This window comes from Poecilia latipinna, unplaced genomic scaffold (genome assembly GCF_001443285.1).
Source record: "Poecilia latipinna isolate Pla-1442-1.1 unplaced genomic scaffold, P_latipinna-1.0 Scaffold2051, whole genome shotgun sequence".
Lineage (NCBI taxonomy): Eukaryota > Metazoa > Chordata > Actinopteri > Cyprinodontiformes > Poeciliidae > Poecilia > Poecilia latipinna.
Window position 1 is genome coordinate 49,489 of NW_015114667.1, and position 25,365 is coordinate 74,853.

Genomic DNA, 25,365 nt, shown 5'->3' on the forward strand with positions numbered 1-25,365 from the left:
GCCAGTCAGATGGTGACTTACTGATTTTTTTGATGATTTGAAACGTTTCAATTTGATAAAAAAAGGCAAATTTAGAACATTTAGAATTTAGAACAAATGTCTTTTCAACGTTCTTTATGACTGGGCCCCTCTGCAAGGTTTTAGACTGATGTCCAAAGGGGGCATCAAGGAGACATCATGCAAACTTCTGTCAAACACCTTAAATTTGTATGCATTTAATTTTCAAATTGCACTGGAAGTAATTTGGGTGTGTGCTCTTTTTTTTCTTCTTTGTTTTTGTTCTCAATCCTAAAAAATAATGACAACTACAAATTTTACAAGACTTTGTTCTTTTTTTATTATTCTTTGAACTTGAATACTTGTGATAATCAGACATGAAGGGGAAGAGAAAGTTTTAAAATACCACATTTTAAGAGTAATGATACAACTATGAAAACTGTGATAACACATGTCATTAAAGATATATTTCTTGATTTTATTTTTTTTTTTTTTTTTGGTAATTTATCACAAATCACTTTTCTGTGGATGTAGAAAGATTTTGACTCAGAAAAATGTGAACTCTGATAAATTTTCTCCTTTTTAAAAAAAATGTAGGGTTAGTGGGTTTTAGTTTGTTTCAATAAAATTGCTTAAATAATTGTTTAAATAAAATAATGCGTTCTCAGTTCTGATTTCACTCCGTCTTCCTTATTTTTTCTGCATTATATTTTTTAGTTCATTATTTCATTATTTCTTCTAAATAATTTTGTCTGCACCTTATTGTCAATACTTCCAAATAGCTGTAAACGTATTCGGGCCTCACGAAGTGTGGAACTATTAATTTCCCTAATGTTTGTGCAGATATGCAATCTATCCACAAGAGGGCAGCATTACCTCATTGATCAATTCAGGCTGAAGCCGCAGATTTCTCAGTTTTCTTCAAAGCAAAACCAGCTCATTGTAGACAACTTCTTTGAGTAAAGTGACTAATTAACATTAATTTTAGTTGGTATATTATTATGTCTGTCTTCTCAATATTATTTTAGACATGTTTGTATTTTCTAAGCACTTTTCTTTTAATATATCGAACTAATTTCCTGTTTATTTGAGCAGTGTCTGACTGAACCTGACTTTTTCATTCGCCTCAACTGTTCAGACATCTTCAGCTTTCGAACATCAGAAGATGGGAGCCTCTCTCTCTGCAGCGTACGGCATATCAAAGCGAAATCCACTCGGATCTGCGGTCTGGGTGCAGTGCGTAATGAGCTGTGCGCCTCCTGGAGCCGCGCGTCGACGAAGCTGTGCGCAAATCAAACCAGCTGAACCAAAATAGTAAGAGAAACATGAATCTGTCCTCCACGAACTCTTCTGCGTGGAAAGCGGAGTCCGTGCTGATTTCCGTGGGATTTTCTCTCATCTTTCTGCTCGGCATCGCGGGGAATTCTCTGGTCCTTGCAGTTCTTTGTCGCAACGGACAGATGAGCACCAAGACCACCAACATGTTCATCTTCAGTCTGGGGGTGGCCGACCTCTGCTTCATTGTTTTCTGCGTGCCGTTCCAAGCGACCATCTACACCCTGGATCAGTGGGTCTTTGGTCCGGTGGTTTGCAGAGCCGTGCACTTCATCATCTTCTTGACCATGTACGCCAGCATCTTCACACTGACCGCCGTTTCCCTGGACAGGTGCGCAACTCGTGTCACATTTTTTTCACGTTCTCTTGTAAATGTTAGGTTTTAACGAGTTTTGTCGCAGAATACTGTTTTAGTTTTGGCGCAAGTCAGAGAAATAAAATAAAACGTAATGACGTGCGTAAGTCCTGAAAACTACAAAGTTAAGTAAAAATACGTGGCGTTGACGTAGACTGCAATAAAAATGCGATCTTAAACTATCTACTGCAGACTCTCAAACGCCGTCACGCTCAGTTTTACTCCCGGTATTCAGCTCAGCACTCCCACAGCATCAGATAACCTTCGCTTCCTGCGTGAGAGCTGAGAGCATCAAAGAGGGAAAATGTTCAAAGTCCTCAGGTCAGAGAGATACCAGTCAGCTGGGATGGAGAAGCAGAACATCAGAGGAGCTGGAAATAATAAAACCGGATTGCAGTCTAAAAATAAAAATGTGAAAGCTTTCCGTTGTTAATCAACAGTGAAAGTTTGTGTTTTTCAGTTTCAGAAATTTTGATGCTGCTGCCTATCTGGCATACTGAGGAATCTTTTTATTCTTATTTATTCTTATTCTTATTCTTATTGTTGTTGTTGTTTGCTTGACAATTTGACAAATTATGAAAAACAGACAAAATCCAAAGACGACGATCAGCTCTGTTCTTGTGTGTGTGTGTGTGTGTGTGTGTGTGTACAGCTTTAAAAACAACCTTATCCTTAAGAACAAACCTTTATGTTAAAGGTCTATCATGATTCGTTTTTTNATCANTGTGAAAGGAAGCTCNTCCAAAGAGCTTCAGTTCATGCAAAAAGTTTAGCCTGGTAAAAAGTAAAACAGCCCCTTGTACTGCACTAGGTGCAGAATAACCCTGGATGCAATGACCAGGCTGCATCCAGCGTCACTGCTCATGTGTTATCTCAGGTTGAAATAATACATTTTAAGGTTTTAATTGCAACTGTAGCTTGAGTGTTAAATGTTATACAGTTTTTTTTTAATGACTGCTTCCATCATCGATATTGAATCCCCTTTTGTAATAATTCTCTACATAAGATCCTTTTTATTTATTTTATTTTATTTTTTCATATTTGAGACATTTGTTTTCAATTGGTACAACATAAATAAATTGAACTGAATTGAATTGTAGTTTAATTAAATTCCTAACTACTTGATGGAATTGGCTCATTAGGACTTTGAAAGCGTCTCTTGTCATGATTCAACATAAAACTGAGTCTGTTCCTCCCAACCAGATGGCTAATTGTGAGAGGTACTTCAGTTTAATAAGAAATGCTTAATATTGAGGTTCGTGATCACGTGTTAGCCAGAGGCATTGTACGTCACATCTGATCTGGCTCCAGCAGCTCGGACTTGGTCACTTTTTATCGACTCAATGGTTGACTGAAGTTTCTGAGAACAAACACAAACTTTTACCTCTCCACCAACTTAGCCATTCCTCCATTTCAGAAGTTCTTTCTTCTGTTTCTACAGGTATTTAGCCATATGTTACCCACTTCGCTCCCGGCAGATGAGGACTCCAAAGAACGCCCTCATCTCCATCTGCCTGGTTTGGTCTTTGGCTTTGGTTTTCTCCACACCATACCTTAGCTACTTCTCTCAGATGGACCTTGACGGCACCTTGCTGTGTATTCCTGCCTGGAAGCCCAGACCTCGCTTCATAATGGACCTGTGGACCTTCATCTTTGGATACCTCATCCCCGTCCTGGTGCTCAGCCTCACATACGCTCGCACCATCCGCTACCTGTGGACCAGCGTAGATCCTGTCAAGGACAAGTCAGAGTCAAGGCGTTCCAAGCGGAAAGTCACCAAAATGATCCTGATTGTGGCTGCTCTGTTCTGTCTCTGCTGGCTCCCTCATCACCTCATCATCCTCTGCATGTGGTTCGGACAATTCCCGCTCAACCACACTACGTACGCCCTGCGCATCCTCTCCCATTTGGTAGCCTACGCCAACTCTTGCCTCAATCCCATCGTCTACGCACTCGTCTCCAAGCACTTCCGCAAGGGTTTCCAGAAGGTTTTCAGCTGCTCGAGGAAGAGGAGGGAGGAGAACAGGGTGCACGTCATCCAGGCAGTGAACACAGTCAGCAACATCGAGACAAGACCCTCAGAGGAAGAAGCAGCTTCCACTGCAACCTGACAGAACTCTGAGAAACATCTCTTAAAAAAATGACAAATTCTGTAAATATTACTGATGTTGCTGCTATTAATAATTGGTTCAAAAAAAAAGTGAAAACAGAACTTTGAAGGAAGATGCGGACAGTTTTAATTTATTACTGCTGTTGAAATTATTATCTGTGCTGGCGTAGCCTTAGGTGTTGATCCATCATAGAAGATGGTTAATGAATTTACTGACTGCCTGGGATTTATTGTCCTGAGTGCTCCTCAGAGTTTGAAACCGAGTTCAACACTGAAACAAAAACAGATCACAGGAACATAAAGTCCAATTTGGTGCCAATTCATCTTTCAGAGTTTCAAAATTTGAACAAAAGACTAAAATGTCGTTCCTACCCAAATGTAGTTTTATCCATTTGACATATACCAGCCTAACGCAGGTGTAGATTCTCAGTCACACAGGGCATGACAGCCCTAAGTACTTAAGAAAGTAATTGGACTTCTTTCTTGCCTCTGTTTAATCTCTCATCCTTGTTCAGAACTGATGAAGCCTTTAGTTTCAGTTGTGATTTTTTTTTTTTTCTTTTGCTTCTACACACACTAGCTGTGTCTATTTTCTAAACAGCATGGCGGAAAATTACCATGCTGATATTCTTGTGCATAAATCTTTGAAAAGACAAATGTGGCAGCTTCAGGTACCTGGGAATTGTACCTAAAGACAGTCCAGTCTTTCAGAATGATTGTCTTTTGACACAGTGTGTGTAAAATGTCTGGTTTCAACTTATATATAACAGAGTCCGTAAGATGTAGAGGATTTGTGAATGAGATGCCCATATCGTTCTATGTATTGCTCCATCCTTGTGAAATGTTAGGGACACTACTGGTAAACGAGGCTGCGCAAAGTATTAACAGCAGATGTGTTGACAAAATTAAATGTTTGATTTTTCAAAACTTTTCAGTACAAAAAAATTGAAGTCTTTTTACACATTTTTAAAAGTTATACGTGTTATCAAGTTCTGAGCCCAATAACTATGACGTACAGTTATAATACAGTCACATTTTCAGACCACGGCGGTGCATATCCATGGGAGTCACCCCCCTGCTGCCCGGTGGAGTGCAGATCTAATAGTAATTTACTCTGGCACTTTTCTGAGAGCCTAAAATATCTGAAACATACTGTGGTCAAAAGAAAACGGTGATTACTGTGAAACATCTCACTGTGACTTAAATTTAGAAAACAAATTACATCTCTGTAAGCATATTATGCATCATCAATGTGGGGGAATAAAACACATATTAGTACACACACACACACATAGACACTCAGTGTTTTCTTCACCTGCACTTGGGCTTTAAATATTAGTAATCTAGGCATTCGCGCTGAGCCTCTCTGTGAGTCGTGTGTTCAACTGGTCAACGCTGCAAACAGGATACTCTGATGGTTGTGAGTAACTGAACGGTAAAAAGAAACATGCAATAATTCTCTGGTTGTGGTCAGGCATCCTGACATCCACTGCTGGTCCATTCTTATGAAAATCAAAGCAGTTCTAAGCATAAACATTGCCTGTACGGACCAGCTTTCACTACTGACTGACCAATAAACTACGTATTGCATTTCATCCATCTGTCATCCATACCTGGTAATGCTTTCCTTGATCTATCTCGAGAGAATTTAGATGCGTTTGACATCAGGGAGGGTCGATGGTTAGACGTAGGACTGTAACCATAACGTTATGTAATTGGACAGATTTCCTTGTGTCTTCATGTCCGAACGTCTGCTGTGATCAGCTTGTTGCGATCAGGCCTCTAAAGCAAAATGTCTCCATGATATTGTTGCTGCTGTTATTGCGTGCTCCTAAAACAATTGACGGAACAAAAAAATGCTAGTGTAGAACAATATGTGAAGGTTATGCAACAGGAAATCAGAAAAGTATTTAACAGGAAAAGACGCCTTATTCTTTAGCTGATCGTCTATTTTATGCCAGGCTTTCATTTTTCAGCTCTTTAGGAATCATTTTATTGAAGCACAAATTGCATTTTCCATCTGTTATTGTTCTGATTTTCCAATAATTAGAAGATCATGCCCAAAAAAGAAGGGTTTGTTGTTTTTTTGTTTTTTATGTGGCGTTTTAACCATAAAGCCTTGACTTTATGGCATTAAATGTTCAGACTAAAGCCTGCGTTTACCTAAAAAAAGAGAATTTTGAACATGGAATTGTAAAAGGAACACAGTTTATTACGTTCAGGTGGAACAACCGAAGAGGGGAAAGCGTAATCTGGACCGCTGTCATGGTGGGCTGGAGAGCATCAATGGATAAAATTAGAAACAAATCATGTTATGTGTAAATGTGTTTTTTATTTCAGACTTGTGGCCCTTAATTAGTTCCTGTTTGGCAGCAAAGAGACTCGGAATGAGATTTATATGTTTATTTAATGTTTCACTTTATCAGTTTTTATATTGCAACTTTAAAAATACATGTTTTGTCGAACTAATGGAGATAATACAGTTGTGTTCAATGCAGCAGCGTTGGGTTTTATTCCTCTTCATAGAAGCCAAACCTGACTTGGTGTTTTTGTGTTGACCAATTCATCTCCTGGCCTACGCAGCCAATAACTTTATCTTCTCTTATTAACCCTTTCATGCATGAATTATGATCCTTTGTGTCAGGATTTTTATTTATTTTTTTTTTTTTTTAAGGCATAAAAAAAGGGAGGAAATTTTTTTTAATTTTTTTATGTGATCACTTGTAATTTTCTCCAAATACAAAGTTGTTATTTGAAAAATACATCAGTAGTATTGTATTTAGTAATATTTCTAGCAGAATTGTTCAGAAATTATGGGATGTTCCATTCATTTCAATGAGGCCCAAGATGATCACAAAAGCTGAATATTACATAAACCGTAGGAAATGGCAATACTAAAAGGCATAGCTGTAATGTTCTGAGTCAGACTTCCACGCTACAACACGATGGCTTTTTGAAGGTTTTTTTTTTGTTTTGTTTTGTTTTGTTTTTTTGTAAATACTCAGGCTTCTGAGTCTTCTTTCATGTAATGTAAATCGATTTTCTTTGTTGTTGTTTGAATTTAATCCATTTCTCCAGTCTAAAATTGTAACAAATTCTAAGACAGTGGCTCCTCACAGGCTTTTTAGTAATTCTTGCCTAAGAAGATAAAAGAAAATGTCTGAACAACCCAGTTCTCCTTTTAGACAACACATGCCAGGAGATGTACAAATAAAAACTTCACCTATTCAAAAGCTCTAATCTATCCCTGTTTACTTTGAATTTTCCATCCAAGCTCTCAGACTTTATTATTATGTGTTTAAGTTAATTTAATTTCCCTCTAAAGACCGTTTGAGGAGATTACAAGAAAGACTCAGGACAGCAGTATACAGCAGTATCCACCAGCCGCAGATGTTTTTTTCTCTCTCTCTTCTGCTGTTCTGTAGACTTTTTGATCTGTTTAAACTGCGTTTGCTTGTTAAAACAAGGCAGCCCTACAGCACTGTGAAAGTCCTGAGGATCATCAATGATTATGACAAACGTAAAACAGGCCTCGCTCTTATTTTTGGTCAGCGGTGATTTTCAGACTCTCCCACCGAGGCCATTTTCCCCCCACAGTCTCTTTCTTGTTGTTAAATTATGAACACTGACCTTAGCCAAGGTAAATGAGGTCTGCACCACTTTAGAGACTCCTGGATACATCTTCCACAGATGTTTCGGTAAGCCAAGCACTGCTGGGAAGATTTGTCAGTTTCAGATGTTCTCTATTCATGAATAATGGCTTTCATTTTTGTTCATTTGTGTCCAAGAGCCTTAGAAAAAGGTTTTCTAACTCTCTCCAGACATGTTGCTTTTTTGTAGATCTTTTAGCCCAAGAGCTACATTGTCAGCCAGGTACTTGTTTATACAGTTCAGACAATAATCAGGCCTAATTGATATGAATAAAATAAATTATTAATCAGAGTTTTTGTAGTCTGATTATGGGCTAATTAGTTTCTCACATAGCGACAGGTTGGGTGTCTTTTCTCTCAACAGCATAAAATCATAATTGAACACTGCTTTTTTTTTTTTTTACACTTTTCTTTTACTCAAATTGTATACTTTTTAAGAACAGCATTTGCTTTAGAAATAAGAAAATGAAGCATTCTCCATACATCGTATGTCTTCTAGGCTGTGGCAATTGTATTTTCCAGCTGAAGGTCTAAATTCGGACTAAATTATGTTATTTAGAGAAAGACTTGATCTTTTGTTCCACCGTCTTCACCTTTTTAATGAAACCCTGACAGCAAGGAACCAAGCAACCGGGATCGATCAGCATTGCTTTGTTACTATGGAAACCTGCCGATTCCGAGGCGGTCTAGTTGTCTTGGTGACAAGAGGCAACATCTTCACCCTTCACTGTGACCCACAGGATGATTTCAATGCCATGAGGGAGACATAAAAACCGTTCAGTAGACTTTAAAGCTCCAGGGCTGCATCAGCGTCACCATCACCTGGAGGACACATTCAGCAGAACGTTCAGCTCACTGCCAAACGAGGATCTTCAGGAGCCAAATGAGTTATGCTTCATTTATAGCCTCCATTTACTCTAAATTTGGCACTTTTTAAACCACTCTCTCTGTCAAGCTGTAAGCTTGAAATCTTACTCTGTCACCTCTGTGACGACAATAATGTTCAGCACATTTTTAAAGCAGAAGCTCATCTCGAGTTGGGCTGCAATGTAAAATGAGGACTGCAGATTTTTGAAAATTGTAATTGTAAGTAAACAGTTGTGGAGCTTTTGGACAAATTTCAGAACAATTATCTTAAATGTTAACGCTGATCAACGACTGTATGAACAAGAGAAGTGGATTTTGGATTTATGGCACAGAAGCATGTTGGATGTGGACCCGATCTGACTTGAACACCTGCTGATGAATTCCAGCAGTCGCCATGTGGTGCCCCAACACCACTGGCAGTCACACAGCCCTCAGGATGCTACTGCCACTACCATGCTTTAAAAGCTGAACAGCACGCTTGTGTTTAAAAGTCTCCCTTTGAATCATCCGAGCTTATAGTACATCTCAGCGCAGAGGTCAAACACTTTTTTCTTTTCTGGTCATAAAATAGTTCAGCTGAAGACATTTAGCTTGTCCATGTGGCCAGATTCAAATTTCAGTTGAATTTGAAGACGTTAATAGAACAGATGTTTGGTCAGGTAATACTAAAAAAAAAAAAAAAAAAGACTTTTTTTTTAAACCTAAAAAACTCCTCTGTACCGCACGTTGTGTAAATCCAGTTTAGTCTGTGAGAAATTGTCCTTTAAACAAGCAAATCTTAAACTTCTACAAACTTATTCCGGCCTGTTTAGCGGAAAACGCGCCAACGAGTGGGTTGGCGCCGCACACAGCTGCGGAGCTGAACACACGGTCTGAACGTCTTCCTGTGTGCAGCCTCTTCATCTCATTAGGGGGCGATCTCTCTGTGGGGTTTCTCTAATTGTTGAATGTTCGTTAAGTGGCAACATCTGCATGTTTTCCGTCATCCGTCTCCATATTCGTTTGTTTTAATTATCTGTAATGAACATAATTAGACAAACTAATAAAGCAGGATGATTTAGTGTTTATTAATCAGAAACTTGACATTAGAGAGGCAAAGTTAGATAAATATACGACAGAAAACATTCAGATGCAGAAAAGGAGGAGGCGGCGTGCGGAGGGCGCGTTTCTGGACGAGGGAGACGAGCTGCACATCAGGCCGACGTGTCGAAAAGCTTCTCGATCATCTCCTCCACCTCCTCTGGCCGATACTTGTGATACTTCTCAGGGTTCTTAGTGAAGGAGATGTTGGCACACCTGCAGGCGAAACCAAAGGAGTGAAACATTTTCTGCCATAAGGAACTGATTCGGGAATCTTAACACTGTGCCAAGGCACACTGTTTGAAGTCCATCATTCAGAAAACAGCTGCAAATCTTTCATGAGTTGTTGCAATGTCAGGGAAATCACAGAAACCTAGAAGTTCCATATCAGAATCTCTGTAGGCCACAATCCTCGTCATTTCAGGAGAAAACTAAATGCAGTTCTTTGGCACAAACAACTAAAACCAACAGTCTGAAGGTCCTGCAATGGCCCAGTCAAAGTGTAGACCTTTCTACCTGACTGAAATATCACGGTGGGGTCTGAAAAGATTTAGTCTGGCTGCTGTGCGATGTTGTAAGGAGAGTGGGGGCGGGGGAAAAAAAACCCCTCCCTGATAAAGTCAAATAAAATATGGCTAATGAGAGATAGCGGGGCTAAAGCTGGCTCTACAAAGAGATGACTAACAGGGTCTAGTGTTTTCCTATACTCAGCTCTTCCATTTTGGAACATGACAATTTAGTTCCTTTTAGTTTTCTGAATTCAAACAGATCACGTTCCCCATATAAAGATTACCAGAGGAGATAAAGTGGATGTGTGTCACCTGTGGAGGAAGGCTCTGTAAGCATCTGAGACGATTTTCCTCTGGGACTGTCGGATGTAGTCTCTCTGCTCCTTATCTGGAATGGCCCAGCCTTTCTGGATCTTGCATAGCTCTTCCAAGCCGTCATTGAACCCCTGAGAGAGACACATAGGTAACAACTGCAGTTAAAAAAAAAAGAATCTACTTTAATATGTTCACACCAAAGGTTTGTATTTCCTTCGTGGCTCACCTTAAATTTGTCTTTAATCACCTGTCGCTCTTTGTCTTTCAGCTAAAAGAGAAAAACAAGTTCAAACGACATTAAGTGACATAAAACTACAAAAATTCACTCCCAAAGTTTTCAGCTTGACTGTAAACTCCTCGTTTTTTTTTCAACTTGCCACTGTAGAACAAGTATCACATTTGTACTAGGATTTTTGTTTCTGTGAAATTGCTTTTCTCATATATAGCTATGGAGGTTTCACTATCTCTATCATCAGTTTCCTCTTCCTTCACGGATGCAGAGGAGTCAAAACTCATCCATTCACCTCATCACTAACGATGATGCTTAGTTGAGCATATTTTTTAACAACCCAACTTTTATACACCGCATGTAAAGTCCAGCTTTAAAACCACACACTTTGCAGTGTCCTAGCAAGCAGCACAACAGAACCTGGGCGCAATGTGGAGGTGTGTGCGCTCCTCCTCAGCTGCAAGCTTTTGTCAGGCAGAAAACATAACTGATTCCCATTTCTGTTGGTGTGGTGCCTGAATGCATAGTAGGACTTGTTGATTTAGAGAACAGAGATTACTGATTGCAGCAGGGGGACCATCGCATGAGGCCAGGATGGTAGTCCACCTTTATAATCATCAAACAGCATAAGGAACATATCAATGCTATCAGGGTTGGTGTGAGTTTTGGTAATTAGATTTTCTCATCAGAAGCAAACAAAAAACAAGGAGGATATTTCTTGTTGTTTTAGTTTGACATATTAAACTGAAATATTTGTTTTTGAGTTTTAATCAGATAAGCAGACATTTAAGGTTGATTTTTATTCTCATATCTAAAATAATAAAAATCTAAAACCAACAGCAAAGAGAATTTTTAAAAAAAAAATGCTTTTTCTTGTATTACCTTGTCCAACTTGATTTGTTTTGTGGTGAGAAGACAACAGATTAATAGCACCTAAAGTCACAATTTAAAATGACTGTCTGTGCAGGAATGTAAGAGAAAATTCTTTATTTTAAGATTTAAGATTTATACTTAGCCACTTTTGACAACTAAAAACTCAATTTAAATTGAGATTTTTTTTAAAAGCTAATCAAGTTAAAACTTGTTTTTTTTGTCTTTTATTGAACAAGAAGAACAAAAAGCAAATGAGGATTATGATTGGCACTGTTTGCGACAATGCCGCGGGTTATTTCCGTCACAGCATCGACGTGCTGTGTCAGTTGCTGTTGGAAACTGTGTTGAACTTTCAGTACTACAGATCACACAAATGCTTTGAACCGTTTTCTGAGCGACAGATTATGAAGTCCTGACCTTGGCACCTGGTTGGAAAATGGGCATGTTCTTGTCTGTCAGGTGCTCCAAAACCTTCAACCAGCTGCAGCGGAAAGAAACAACTTCAGCAGAAAGTTGAAAATGTATTAAATGTCCTCGGGTTTCCCGTGAAACTATAACTTACCTGCGCTGATAAATATCGATCTGCTGCTTGATCAGCTCTCTGTAAGAACTTTCCGCCTTCCTCTGAGTGACCGTGACCAGCTGGATCAGCTCGGACCTGCAGCCGTCCAAAATGACATGGACAAATGTTCACATCTCGGTGGTGAAGTGATTTGCAAAGTGTCTGACAAATGAGGCGGTGAAAGAAAGACAGGAAAGGCGCTGACTTCTCCAGCGACTTGAGGATGTAGTTGTAGTTGTTGTGCAGGAAAATGGCGCTGAGAGCCGAGTCCTCGTAAACTTTGGATTTACTGAGCAGGTTCAATTGCAGGTTTCCTAAAACTTTACCTGAAGAAAAACAGAGGATGATTATGAGTCAGCACAAGAGGAGCCATCACACTAAACGGGCGAAAGTGTGTCCTTACAGATGTACGAGCTCAGGAGCCGTTTGTTGAAGTCTGAGGTGGAGCTGCTCGCTGAACTTGTCTCTGGAAAAGCAGCGGGGAATATTTAACCAACGGCTTTAGAGCTAAACAATCCTACACAAATAAGAAAAGTAAGAGTAAAGACAGAAAACACCAAGCCTACACACACACGGACAGTCTCCGGCTTACCTCGGGGGTCTAAAGGGATATTGTAAGTGTCCCCCAGAACTACAAAGGCCGAGGCAAGGCAAAAAGAGAAGAGACAGAAAAAAGAGGCAGGAGCAACGAGGTTAGAATAGATTTGTTAGAGCAGAAAAAGCAAACAGCCGTCAGCCAGGCAGCGAGGGTTTAAAGAGGAACATTTCCACCGTTTTATCAAGAGATTTATGAGGCAGCCGCACAGAGTAGCACAAAAAACAAGCAGAAACTGGGAAACCGGCCTATTAACCAGACTGTTGAACTGGCTTCACATGTAGTCGCAGAACAGGTGTTTGGAGAGTGATGCCACCTGTCTGGTTTCTGTTTGGTTAAGAACTCTTAATCTTTGTGAGTTTAGCTCCGATACCCACCGAAAAGGTCAGATGTATTAAGCTAATATGTTGAATGTGTGTGATGAGTTAAAACATCCCAGTCAAAGAGGACAGACCTCTAATTTAGGTTTAGTCAGATGCTACACTTGCTATACTTAGCTGAGGAACTCCAGAAAAGCAGGCGTTATTCACTGACGAACAACAAAGCTAAAAAGTTTTTACAAATAACTCAACGTTGGTATTCTAACTTAATTTTGAATGGATGTAAGAATATATATATATATTTAATACCCTTAAAAAAGCATTTTTTTAAAAAGCACCCTTAAAAAAGCATTGTATATTGTTAAAATTTTAAAAAGTTGGATAATGTATAAAATATTTTATTTAGTGTAAAGTGCTTTGAGTGGTCGATATGAGCAGGAAGGCATGTGTGAAATCTAATGTGAGACACAGTTAAAAATATGGAAATTTTTTAATTTCCATATTAATTTCCTTGAAACATATTTTCAAGGAAATTTTGTGAAAGAAAAAAAAACTAAATAAAACGAAGATTAACAGAAATGTTTTTAAAATAAATTTAAATTAAATACAAATTAAACTAATCGCTTGCTCTAAAGTTCTACATAAGGAAGTTACATGTTGGAATTTAAAGAAAGCTCAACAAAGATTTAAGAACTTCAAATTAAGGTTAATATAAATAAAAATGTAAACAATTCTAATATTTCATTTAAAATAAACAAGACTGGAAGAAGTATTGCAGACAGATGCAACTATAACTCCTTTTTAATCTTACTGGCTACATTTACAGGCTGTCGTTCAGAGTGATTTACTAAAAACAGACCCATAGGTAACACACATCAGTATCCAAACGCTGTCCGGCAGAGGGGTCAGTTGTTTCAGCAAAGCAGAAAGATGAAAGACAGTTAGTTGTCTGTGTCGTCATAGTGACGGTACCTTGGGAGGCCAACATGGCTCCGGCCGTCTCATGAAAGTCGAGCAGCTGCTGCAGAAACAGGATGGCCTGCAGAGGAGAAGAAGAGCGTCAGCACAGCTTTATGAACCACTGATGAAATGTTCGTCAGAAAACCAGCATCCGCAGTCACATCGTTACGGAAGATTACCGTAATTTCAGGACAATAAGTCGCTAATAGTTTCCACGCGCTTTGATGACTGCCGGTGAAACAATGATGCTGCTAATGTAAGGATGTTGACAGGCTAACGAGCTACGTGCCCAGGACGAATTTGCCTCGAAACAAAAGTACGAGTGAGGATGACAATGAAAGAGAGAGTAAGGAAATGTGTGGCAAAGTAATTTTTAAGTTGCTTAATTGCAACGCTGAAAAGGCTTCACTGGTCTTAGACAGACATGCAACATTTCGATCTGTACTGGAAGAAAAAAGTCACTACTCACATTGCTGGTCAGTTCATGAACTGTTCCATCTTTGGGCATGTTGTACTCTTTATCAGGATCATTCTGTTGTTAGGAAACAAGAAAGGAGAGCGAGTAAAGATTGGTAGATCAATCAATCAGGGGTTCCTGATTAAATACAAATAATCTGATCGTCGTGCCTTAATGCTGTCTGCGAACTCTTCCAGAGCTTTGGCTCCAATTGTCTCCATGGAGGTGATGAGAGTGGGCAGCTTGTTCTTGGTGCTTGCAGCCGTACCCTGCAAACACCGGGGCGTACGATTAATCGAACTCAAGAAACGCGTTATTTTCCTCCAGCGTCGGAACAACGGGGCTAAAACGGCTCCAACCTGCAGCGTTGAGTCAAACTCGGACTTGTTCATCTTCAGGTGTCTGAGGATGGGGAAAATGGTGAGGACGGCTGAGTAGTCGTGGCGCATGATGGCCCGGCGGGCCGCAGACACGATGTTGTCTCCCTCCAGCATGAGGTTGTCCAACGCCTCCTGTGGACAGATGAGAGAAACACCGGAGGGATGTTACCGACTCCCGTCAACAGTAAACGGTATCGCAATCCAATGCAGTGGAAACCCACCTTTTCACAGTTCAGTATTTGCGAATTCATAAATTCAGATGTTTTCTGTGGAATGTACCTAGAATTGTTTATGCAAAACTTGCCTATAAGCAATTTTTTCACGTAGAAAGAAATATCTGAAAAGAAAATGCAGCTTGGAAAGCTGAAATACAGAGGCTCAATGCTATTTGACACACTACTGCCATTTGCAGAGCAGCCAATCCAGCAGTGCCATTCGTTTTCCTGTGCACCGATTGGCTGACCCCCAAGAGTAGTAGTCCGAAGACGGTTTCCTCTGTGTGTCTTAATGCAAACTGAGGCATATTTTATGTTTGAACTATTAAATCAGGCAGCTGTCAGTCTTTTCAGAGGGGGTCTCAAGTATTCACAGATTTCAGCTATTTGCAGTGGTTGTGGTCCTTAAACAGAGCGAATACAACTGTAAATGAATTATTGATAAAATAGGTATTTATATGTCATAATGTAAATACAATTGTAGTAAGCATATTAACTAAAACTATTCAATGCAAAATGGTAAAAAATACACTAATTAACAATTATGTAATTTTTTTTTTTCCACATTTCTGCAGTCACTAACAAGTTTTTCTGCTTCTTAGTTTTATTTCAGTGCTTTGATATAACTGGGAACAAAGCTTTGCCGCTCTTAAGAAACCAAACCTGCATTAAAAAAAGATCAAATCTCAGCGCCTCTGACCTGAATCAGGGAGTCGAAGGTCTTCTTCTGGTGATGCTCAGGGATGATTTCTGTCAGAAGGGCATACTCGCTCTGCGCCAGCTTAACGAAGGCACTGATACAGTGGATGTACGAGTCGATCTCGATGTCCAGGACATCGTCTTTCCCTGAGAGGCGAAAAACAACAGCTCTAGTAAAACGTCTGGTCTACAATACTGAGCAATTTAAGCTGCCCCTTTTTTACTTTTTTTACTGTATGTTTTTCTCCCATACATTAAAAATCCTGATTTCTGCAGGTCTTTGATAAATTATTGGACTTTGGCTTCTTTTCATTCATTTTAAGTCTGTGACATTTCAACATTTTTAGAAAAAATTTCTTTTGTTATAGTAGCAGCTACTTACTCTGACCGATGAATTATTCATCAGTCATATATATAACCTTTAAAATAGGCTACATATATATATATATATATATATATATATATATATATATATATATATGTAGCCTATTTTAAAGGTTACATTAAAAATAGAAAAACCAGTTGAATGCAATCATAAGGTGACGTAAGCTGTTAAAATTGAGGTATGAGAATCCAGGCTTTGTGTGTGTGTGTGTGTATATATATATATATATATATATATATATATATATATATATATATATATATATATATATATATATATATATATAGTCTTATATAACATTTAGTACTTTAATCCATTTTTTTTTTTTTTTTACAATTTGCTAATTGTTATATTATTTTTATTTTGGATTTGCACACAATTTATGCCATCATTATAAATATTATTATAACAAAATCCATTAAATGATGACCTGAATTTGTCTGAACTGTATTATAATAAGTTAGTCATAAGTATGTCATTAAAACTGAATTTGGCAATATAAAGTGGACTAATTTGAACCTGACTTGATTCTATATAATTAGATAGGTAAGTATAATTATTGTGGCTGCACAGTAGCACATGATGAAACATTTGTCTTTTAAACAAACTTTGAAATATTTGTGGATTTTTTTCTACTTCTGTTTTTGCCATCAGACAATACTATACCCTGTAATACCAGCTGATGCACTAAAAAGAAAAGTTGGAGGATTATCGCTCCACAATGAAGCATGTCTGCCTTTTTGGAAGAAAAATATAAAGACACGAGGGATTGATCAGGATTTACACAATTACAAGAAGCAGTCTGTGTCGAGCTATGGCGACAACAAGTGTTGCGTCTGCAGGCCGAAACAATGCTCCGTATTCAAAACAAAAACAAAACAATGATATTTAATCCGAGGTCCACCCGTTTCTCTTTCTCTTCCCCGTTTTTTCTCACAACTCACCTGCGGCGGCCCCGTGCTTCTCGTTCAGGGCGTCAGAGTGGAGTTTGACCCGCAGGTCATTATCGTAACCTGGTGGGTGGGGACGGGACAGCAGGAAGACTGGTCAAAAACCACCTGGGCTCTGACCAGACTGAGGGGGAGAAAGGGGGGGAGACAAACCTGACCCTGGATCAGCTGTTCCGACCACCACCAAGCACCAGAACAGGGACCAGAAAAGAAAGCAGGGGAGCCCACTGAAGGCCAAGGGGGGTGGGGGGAAGGGCAAGGGGGGACCCACAGGTTCATGTTGTCTAAATCAATGAGCGTGTTAAGCTACAAGACAGAAACAGGCTTCGAGTTTCACAACAGCTTTAGATTGGTCTCACCTTTTAAAAACCACATCCTGACACACGTTTCCACTGCAGGTTATCGCTACTCTGGAAAAACCGCACAGTCTCACCTTGGATTATTTTAATCAATGGGCAATAATATTAAAAATAACGTATACCTCTTTTACAACAATGTTCTAATATTTTAATGTAATTTTTAAAAAAATCTTCTGATAGCTTTATTACATTGAAATCTAAGGTATAATAAGGGTGAATGAAAACCACGTAATGTTTCTAATGTAAGATCAAACTGAAATACAAAGCAGTACAAAAATGTTGGTATTAACAATAAAACACCAGTTATGAAGTTAATTGTTTCTGTAAATTAGTGGAATTATGTTAAAAAGTAAAACATAAATAAATAAATGAAAAATAGACTGAAAGTTTAATTAAAGATGGGGCCACATGTAGAAAAGATGAACATCTGTCTAAATTGGGAAAAGGTGACCTTCTATAAATATAACAATGAAATAGTTTTGGGGGTATTGACCTGTATTGTTGTGGCCTCTTAAACTTAAAACCTCATACCGCCATCACTGGTTCAAGAACTGCAAATAATTTATAATCAGGCAGTGTGAAGTTACAGTAAGGCTTTCGCTGGCAGCTGCTCCAGCCTCAACAAAAAGGATTAGTCAATCCGTTTCCAGCCCAAAGGTGCTCTGACAGGAGGGGCTTCGGTGATCAATCTAGGCCTCCAGCCACAAAAAGTCATTAATTATTCATATCAGGAGGAAATGGTGACTGCAGGACAAAGGAGTTACTGTTAATAGATTTTTTTTTTCTTTAAAGAGTCAAGTTATAGAGTCTGACAGATTTCAGCTTGCATTTTAGATAGTCTAGCCACCACTCAAAAACGACCAAGCAGAAAAAGAAAATACAATAAATGGTAGCATTAAATCGTTTATGGTGAAAAAGTAAACTATTTATAATTAAATACACTGCATTAATTTTCCTGCAAGTGTCTCACAGCATGTTTGCTTCTCCAGTACTAGGTTTAAAGTGGCAGAAGTGTCATATGACTGCTACCGGCAGCCTGGTTAGGAAAGAGAGGAATTCAGTGGAAAAAAATATGCGATGGAGCAAATGAAAAGTGCAGCAATGTATGACTGCATTATTAATAAAGGGGAATATTAAAATCTGCAGCAATCCAGGAACGTTCAAACAGATTGTGAAGGTCATAGAGACCAACAAGCTGTTCATTCACTAAAATTTCCTGAAAACATTTTGACCTTCAATCTGTGCTTCAGCTGGCAGGCTTCTCGACACTGGAAACGTGTTTCTGGGTGGAAACTGATTATTCTCCAATCAAACATGGCCAATTAAGACCTTCAGCGCTATTGTGACGGGCCTGTTTTTTTTTTTTGTTTGTTTTTTTCTGCGTCTGAAACCGCTGCAGGAGGAAAACAGAGCGAAGAGAAGACCGAGGTGCTTTACCTTCCAAAGGAGTGAGGTTAGAACCCCCCTTTTTCCCATCCAGCCCATGCTGTGAGTACTGTTTCAGAAGGTTCTGGGCCTTGCGAATGGTCCCTGGTCCCATAGACAGACAGAAAGAGTCCAGAGGAGCGGGGCGGGGGGGGGAGGCAGCGAGGTCCAGACAGCCAAGAAACACGAGAAGGGAGGAGAAGAAAAGATAGGAGAGCTAGGAAGTGAGTGTTGAAAAAGCAGACGGCACATCCCTCCACCACAAGACAGCCAGCAGAGGCATCTATGGGGGGTGGGAGCAGCCCACCACCACAGCTACACAACAGGACAACCAGGTGAAAGATAAACTAAAGCACTGACAGGACAGCTGTGCTGAAACACACAGCGCCAGGGTCATGGAAGAGAATACACAGGTTAGGTACACAGCCTTCACAATTAATACAGTCAGCATCATTATTATTACTGATAAAAAAATAAAAAAATAAATAAAAATGTCTAAAGACACACAGATGAAACATGTTCAACAGGTTTTAGAGTTAAACGTGACGTGCTGGCTTGGGTTAATGAGCATGTGGCACATTTTACAAAACAAACCGTACAAAGCTGGGATGGTTAGAACATCAGCAGAATCACACATGCAGCGAACGCAGAGACGCGGCCGCGGCGCTGCAGCCACGTCCAACGACATGCCGACTTCAACCTCAGCTCAGTTCTACGTCACCGGCGACAGAACACACACTACGAGTCTCCACCTAGGCTTACAGGGAAAAGCTCTGAACCAATGTTTAAGGTTTTAACGTCGACCGGCCACTGCAGAACCATCAGGGAGGTCAGAAAACAGCAGCACTTTAACAATAAGAAGATGGTGGACGTCAGTAGAATATTGTTTTTTTTTTTTTTCCTTTACTGTTTGGTGGTTCCAGCCAATCAATGTTCATATTCAGAACCAAAAAAAAAAAAAAAAAAAATCTGAAATAAATACTTTATAATTTCTGTCAAGATTGGAATATAAGACAAAGTGGGGGGAAATGCAGATAAACATGAAAAAGCATAAAAGAATTGCTCAACTAATTAAATTAAATTAATAAATTAAATTAGAAATTAATTAATTAATTAATTAGAAATAAGATAATCGAGAAAAGACTTAAAGGGGCAGCATTATGTATTGTCATGGCACATAGTGTCATTTTAAAAGCATAATAAAATAACCTTCAGTCGCTATATATATCAAATATATCAAAAGAAATTCTTTGAAATTGGGTCTCTGTCTCTTTAAAATCTCCCGATCTTTCCAAAACTCCGCCTTCAGGACGTCAACGCAGCATCACTTTTAGCGACCTTCTTACAAGCATTGACGGAGAACTGAGCAGAGTCAATCTTTTGATGCCTCCCCTATAAATGTGCTGCTCTAATGTTTAATACGCTCATGTAAGTCAGCCAAGAAAAGAGCCAATAGTGGACATATTTTTTTTTTTTTTACAGCAATGTTAAATAACGTAAAATAGATTTCATCGCCACAGACATTCAGTTACGACGGCTGCTGCGGATGAGATTTCAACCGAGTCTTCTTCCCATTACTTGTGATTCATTTATGGGTTTTACATTCAAAAGATAAGCAAAATTACTCCAAAGCTGTAATGAACCGAGAATTCTAGCTGCAAAAGTATCTTGCCGATGGTCTGCAACTCATTACTTCCACCTCTAGGCAGTTTTGCAAACAGCAGCGCACTGCATTGATATTTTTGAATACTCAGAAATCAAAGCTCATCTCTGCCTCATTACAGAAACATGTTGAACAGTGAAAGCAGAGAAAACTTAATCTAACAAAAGTTTAAACAGGCAGAAGAAAGGTTACCAATTCATACGTGCAACTGAATTTGTCCTGGTTCTGAAATGGTTAATAAATGTTTTATTTAGTTTTCATGTCTTTTTGTTCTCCTGGCATTAATTAGAAGGACAAACTGCTTATCAGTCACACTGCACAGTGAATGAATCCCCTACAAAGCCTGGTTTTTCCAATTATCTGCACACATTGTGTGACAAATCAGTTAAGCCGTTTGTCGGCGGCAAGCTGCTCTAGTCACAAACCACCACATCACTGAGTCTACGCAGCCTTCAGTTTCAGGGCATCAGCAGAGATCTTTTAGCAAATGTTCCGCTTTCTTTCCTCCAAAAGTGTTTCTGTCTGAACACAGAACACCAAAGATCTGACGAAGGCGAACGAACCGAGATGGGGGTTTATGAGGTCGTCTGTGCGGAACAGCAACAATCCGCAGCAAAGCGCTTATTATTTTTAATCAGTTCCACCTTCAGAGCGGCTGACTCATGGCATCGCTGCCGCTTCATGCTGAACCTCGCCGTGAAACTGAAGGCCGACGCGCTGAAGCTAACCGACCACGTCTGATCAAACACCGAACCTCGAAACATAAACCCTAGCAGAGTCTTTCCTTCCGCTCCGACACGTGGCACCAAACGGACACAAGCAAGCGCGATACACACACACACACAGAAGCATTGTGTTTACCTGGGATGTAGACTGTCATCACAACCCAGGGATTATAGAGGAGGAAAGGATGAAGGATGGTTAGAGCATTTAAAGAAAAAAAATAAATAAAAATCACACCATGTGGTGAGAAATGATTTAAAAGAGATGGAGACGTGGCTGGATGGTAACCAACAAAGACTGAATGCAAACGTCATTATTCACAGATTCGGACGTGTTTTGTTACATTAATCTGTAAGACAGAAGCTGCGGTTGCCGAATGGAGAGGAACGTTAACAGATTATGTTTGGAAGCAGGTCCGTCTGCTGCTGACCTGGTCTCTTGGGAGCCTTTTTGGTGGGCGTGTCCTTGCGTTTGGTTTGGACTGCCGGTGAGTACAGGACACCAGAGGAGGCGCTGTTCTTGCGGAAATGTTCCTTCAGGCCTTTGATGGAGCGATCCAGCTGGCTGGACCGGATCTGGAAGTAGACGTTCATGAAATCTGCAGAAAAAGAACATTTTTAAGATTACATCATGACTTAAAAAAAATAAATAAATCTCCCACTTTACTAACATTTAGGAAATGAAGAAATTAAGCAAACAACTCTAATTGGTTCATCTCCTGCAGCACATTTCGTCTTATATGGGTCATGTTTGTGTCAAAGCTTACACAAATGTGTTTGGGTGTGTTATGTAATCAGTAAGTCAGGCTGTTAGGTTTTCATTTTTTAGACGATTCCTAGATTAAAGATTGTTTTTGTTGTTGTTGTTGTTGTTGTTGTTTTAACCACATAACAATTACAAGTGATCAGGAACAAATCAAATTGAACATGTATCAAATTTTTGGACAAAGATAAGTCTTTAAAAACTCAATTTTTAAAGACTAGTGTTTTGTGTCAGATGGTGAAAATGCCCATCCTTACCATATATGGAAAATGATATAGCAGAATAAAACAGACGTTTGTATGAATAGAGATATCACCATCCACAAGAAAAAATTGTCTTCCCCCACTTTGACTGTTTGTTTTTGATGAAACATGACAAACCCTTGTGCTACCAAGATTTGTGTGAAGATGAAACAGCAGCTTGAATATAAACCAACTGATGGGTATCTGTCACGTCTCCTGCGCCTGAAGCAACACTCCACCACTCCCAGTGTCTACTCCAGATTCAGCTCACAGAGCAGCTACAAATCCATGTAAACAAATATGCTACAAGTATACCTGCAAATATAAATAATCTGTGATGTTATCCTGAAATTGGAAACATTACGTAGGGATGGACAGAGAGATTAGGATTAAAAATTTGTGCTCCAACCTGTCTAGCATTATCCATTAACGCTCTTATTAAAAAAGAAAAAAAAAAGAAAAAAAAAAGACAAAACTGAAGGACGATAAATGCTCTCACATCCAGTTCTTGTTAAATTTGTAGTCATAAAAGACAGAGTGATCAAATGATCGATTATAAATGGTCTCTAACCATAAAGGTACCATATAAAATTAAACTATTTCCTAAAGACCTAGAAATCACTTATTCTATCTCACATAACAACCACAATTACTATAAATGACAAAGCGCACCAACTGCCAGAAGGCAGGCTTATCGTTTGGCTGCTCAGTCAGCTCAATCTTTCCAGTTTTGTGGCTCATAAAACTCTTCATGCGTTCAGGCAAAAGCATTCACATCCTCTTAATCGCTCCTGGCCTGTCTCCGAAATAAATTTGTGAAGTATCCAGACGGGCTCTGCTAACTGCTCGACTTTTCAGCAGAGAATCATTGTGCAGCCTCGGATACAGCCGAGCTCTCTTGTTAATGCTACGCTGCCCCCTGATGGCAACTTTAGGTGGGCTACTTCCGTTTCCCCCTGCAACATATTTGTTCATTTATCTTCAGCTACTTGGCTGTTTAACTGGCTTCGAAATCTTATTTTTAGAAGAAGTTCACAGCGATGAGGTAACTCCTGCTGAGAATACATACAACAGCAAGGCTTGTTGGATAAAGTCTTCTAACTAAATTGAATTAAACCCTTAACCTTTAATAACTTTACCTTCCAATCATGTGGACTGTAATAAATCTGTTGGAGCACAAAACAGGAACACATTTTTGTATGTTGTGACACATATTTTGATGGATGTTGTAATGAAACACAGAAGCTAAATATAGTTTGATCCCGACCCGCCTCCCTGCTGATCATCAGTCAAGAAAATGAAACTTCTCTGCATCTCTTGAACAAGAAGCACATTAGAAAGGCCCAAATTGGCTCTAATTTATTTGCATTACAGCTCCACATTCAATGAGAGATGTTTATTCAGAGGATCTCATACAACGCATTTATATTAAAGGAAAGAGAACACTATGTGATCTTAGCCGTATTATGTTAGAATGAGAGAACAGCTGAATGAATCTTCTAAAGGATTAAATCTAATTTAAGAAGAAGTTGGGAGAACCGGGGTGGAAGTGATATAAAAAGAGCAGACAAACTAAGACAAACCGCCGTACCCTGGTTGCGTCCGTATTCCACCAGCCAGCCGGAAATACAGATGATGTCCTGCAATACGGCTTCGGGCAGGTGTTCCAGGACCACCTCCTCCTGCAGCTCTATGTCTTCGTCCACACTGATGGCGTCCAAGATCAGAATGGGGGGAACGGGTTTACTGTAGCGGGTCAAGAGGCTCCGGAACTCCGCCTCCAGCAGCTCTTTCCCTTTCTCAAAGCGAGCTTTCTGAAGAGAAAAAAAAAAAACAACAACAAAAAAACTGACTAATCAGGGTGTTTTAAATGGAAATAGACACAGAGGTCAAAGGAATTCTTTACATTTTTTTTCAATTACCTTTCTAAACTAAATTTTACAGTTTATGGTGAATTTTGATAAGATTTCAAAGAAATATAACATTTTCCCCAAGCTGAAAAAACAGATGGATGAACAAATGGATGGATGAATGGTAGATATTTGAATATCTACCATTTTGGTAAAAAGGATAAAACATAAAATCTAAAAAAAAAAAATCAAATGTTTTACATTAGCAGTTTATTTTATCATACAAATCCATTCTTGAAAAAAACGCTTCAACCAAATCAAATCTTCCCAGATTTTTGAAGACTGTGTGGGATTTGTGTGATGGGTATGATTCAGACTGTTGAACTGAAGGAAAAAAAAAAAAAAGAAAAATGACATAATCACAGATTTCAGAAGATAGTTACCACTGTGTTAAGTTCCGGGCTGTCGGGGTTGTTGTCCTGAAAGTATTCCACAGCTTTCTGGATCCTTGCAATGCAGGCGAGGTATTCATCCAGTCTGCCTGAAGGTCTTGAGAAAAAGCAAGTACATGATATCCCAGTAACTGCTTGCAGCAGAATTTAAAAGGTGGAGCTAATTCCTTACCCCTCTCTGATTATCCTGTCGGTGTCTTTGGCCACGTGGTAGTAGCTGATGACATGGTCCAAGCAGGACAGAGTTTTGTCCACATTCTCCTGCAGCCTCTGCAGGTTCTCAGTCTGCTTGTGGACGGGGATGATGGAGTTCTCCAGCTGCATCAGCCGACTCTCAAACGAAGACAGGATGGAAACCTCACAAAACGAGAACAACAGAACAGGTCAAAAAAACCCAGATGAGAGGTTCAACTGAAGTTAATGTGTATAAAAAAATGGAGCCAACATACAGCACGCATACAGGAACCCGTGATACAGATGTGTAAAATGGCCACGAAATGTCATATTTTATTGCAGTAGCATGATTTCCAACTTTGGACCTCTGAGAAACAATCCATTCGCCTTTCTTCTTAATTTAAGAAGAAAGGTGACTTTCTGGTTTACCTCCGGTTCAGGATTGGCTATACACATGGCATAAGATAGTTGTTGCCCATATTCTGGGTGTGTGACCATATCGTACCAATATTGTACTTTTTCTATATTCTGTGCATTTATTAGCCCCTGCTGACTTGTTCAACAGTTTGGTTTGCTTCAGTTGTTTTTAAAGTGCTCTATAAATGAACTTTAACTTGACTTCACGTGTAAATCTCCCTTAAGGCTGCTTGTCAACCGTTTTCTTTTACCGGTTTGTCTTCAGCACAACTTTTCATTAATATGTGTGGATAGCCCTCTCTGTAAATATGTTTTATTTTTCTTTCTTTTTTTTAAGTGTCGCTGTATGTTTTAGTATCTAAAAATAAAATTACAATAGAACAAACTCAGAGACTGAAAATAAAATAATAATCCTTACAATATAACAAAAGCAAGATCAAGGTGTTATTGTCAAT

At 39.2% G+C, this 25,365-nt stretch overlaps 2 protein-coding genes across 8 annotated transcripts in view; one reads left to right on the forward strand and one right to left on the reverse strand.

The window, feature by feature from the left end:
* The first annotated feature begins 688 nt into the window (after positions 1-688).
* Positions 689-5,392, forward strand: LOC106935961 (galanin receptor type 2). Its single transcript, XM_015016706.1, has 2 exons — positions 689-1,663; positions 3,129-5,392. The coding sequence occupies exons 1-2, from the start codon at positions 1,323-1,325 to the stop codon at positions 3,796-3,798; spliced, it is 1,011 nt and encodes a 336-aa protein (XP_014872192.1). The 5' UTR covers positions 689-1,322; the 3' UTR covers positions 3,799-5,392.
* Positions 5,393-9,360: 3,968 nt separating this feature from the next.
* exoc7 (exocyst complex component 7) overlaps positions 9,361-25,365 on the reverse strand; it is a 16,516-nt gene continuing 511 nt past the window's right edge. The window contains exons 3-21 of one of the 7 annotated variants that reach the window (XM_015016723.1): positions 24,492-24,676; positions 24,311-24,416; positions 23,609-23,831; positions 21,444-21,611; positions 18,640-18,732; positions 16,838-16,906; positions 15,510-15,655; positions 14,574-14,726; positions 14,385-14,483; positions 14,227-14,289; positions 13,770-13,836; positions 12,475-12,513; positions 12,286-12,348; positions 12,088-12,208; positions 11,883-11,978; positions 11,738-11,801; positions 10,445-10,486; positions 10,216-10,349; positions 9,361-9,610 (exon numbers count right to left, since the gene is read on the reverse strand). In XM_015016723.1, the coding sequence (XP_014872209.1) occupies positions 9,508-9,610; positions 10,216-10,349; positions 10,445-10,486; positions 11,738-11,801; positions 11,883-11,978; positions 12,088-12,208; positions 12,286-12,348; positions 12,475-12,513; positions 13,770-13,836; positions 14,227-14,289; positions 14,385-14,483; positions 14,574-14,726; positions 15,510-15,655; positions 16,838-16,906; positions 18,640-18,732; positions 21,444-21,611; positions 23,609-23,831; positions 24,311-24,416; positions 24,492-24,676 (2,034 nt within the window). In that variant the 3' untranslated portion in view covers positions 9,361-9,507. Of the gene's footprint in view, positions 9,611-10,215; positions 10,350-10,444; positions 10,487-11,737; positions 11,802-11,882; positions 11,979-12,087; positions 12,209-12,285; positions 12,349-12,474; positions 12,514-13,769; positions 13,837-14,226; positions 14,290-14,384; positions 14,484-14,573; positions 14,727-15,509; positions 15,656-16,837; positions 16,907-18,639; positions 18,733-21,151; positions 21,164-21,443; positions 21,612-23,608; positions 23,832-24,310; positions 24,417-24,491; positions 24,677-25,365 lie in introns of all 7 variants that reach the window. The other 6 variants (XM_015016719.1, XM_015016717.1, XM_015016720.1 and 3 more) reach the window with 6 other exon arrangements.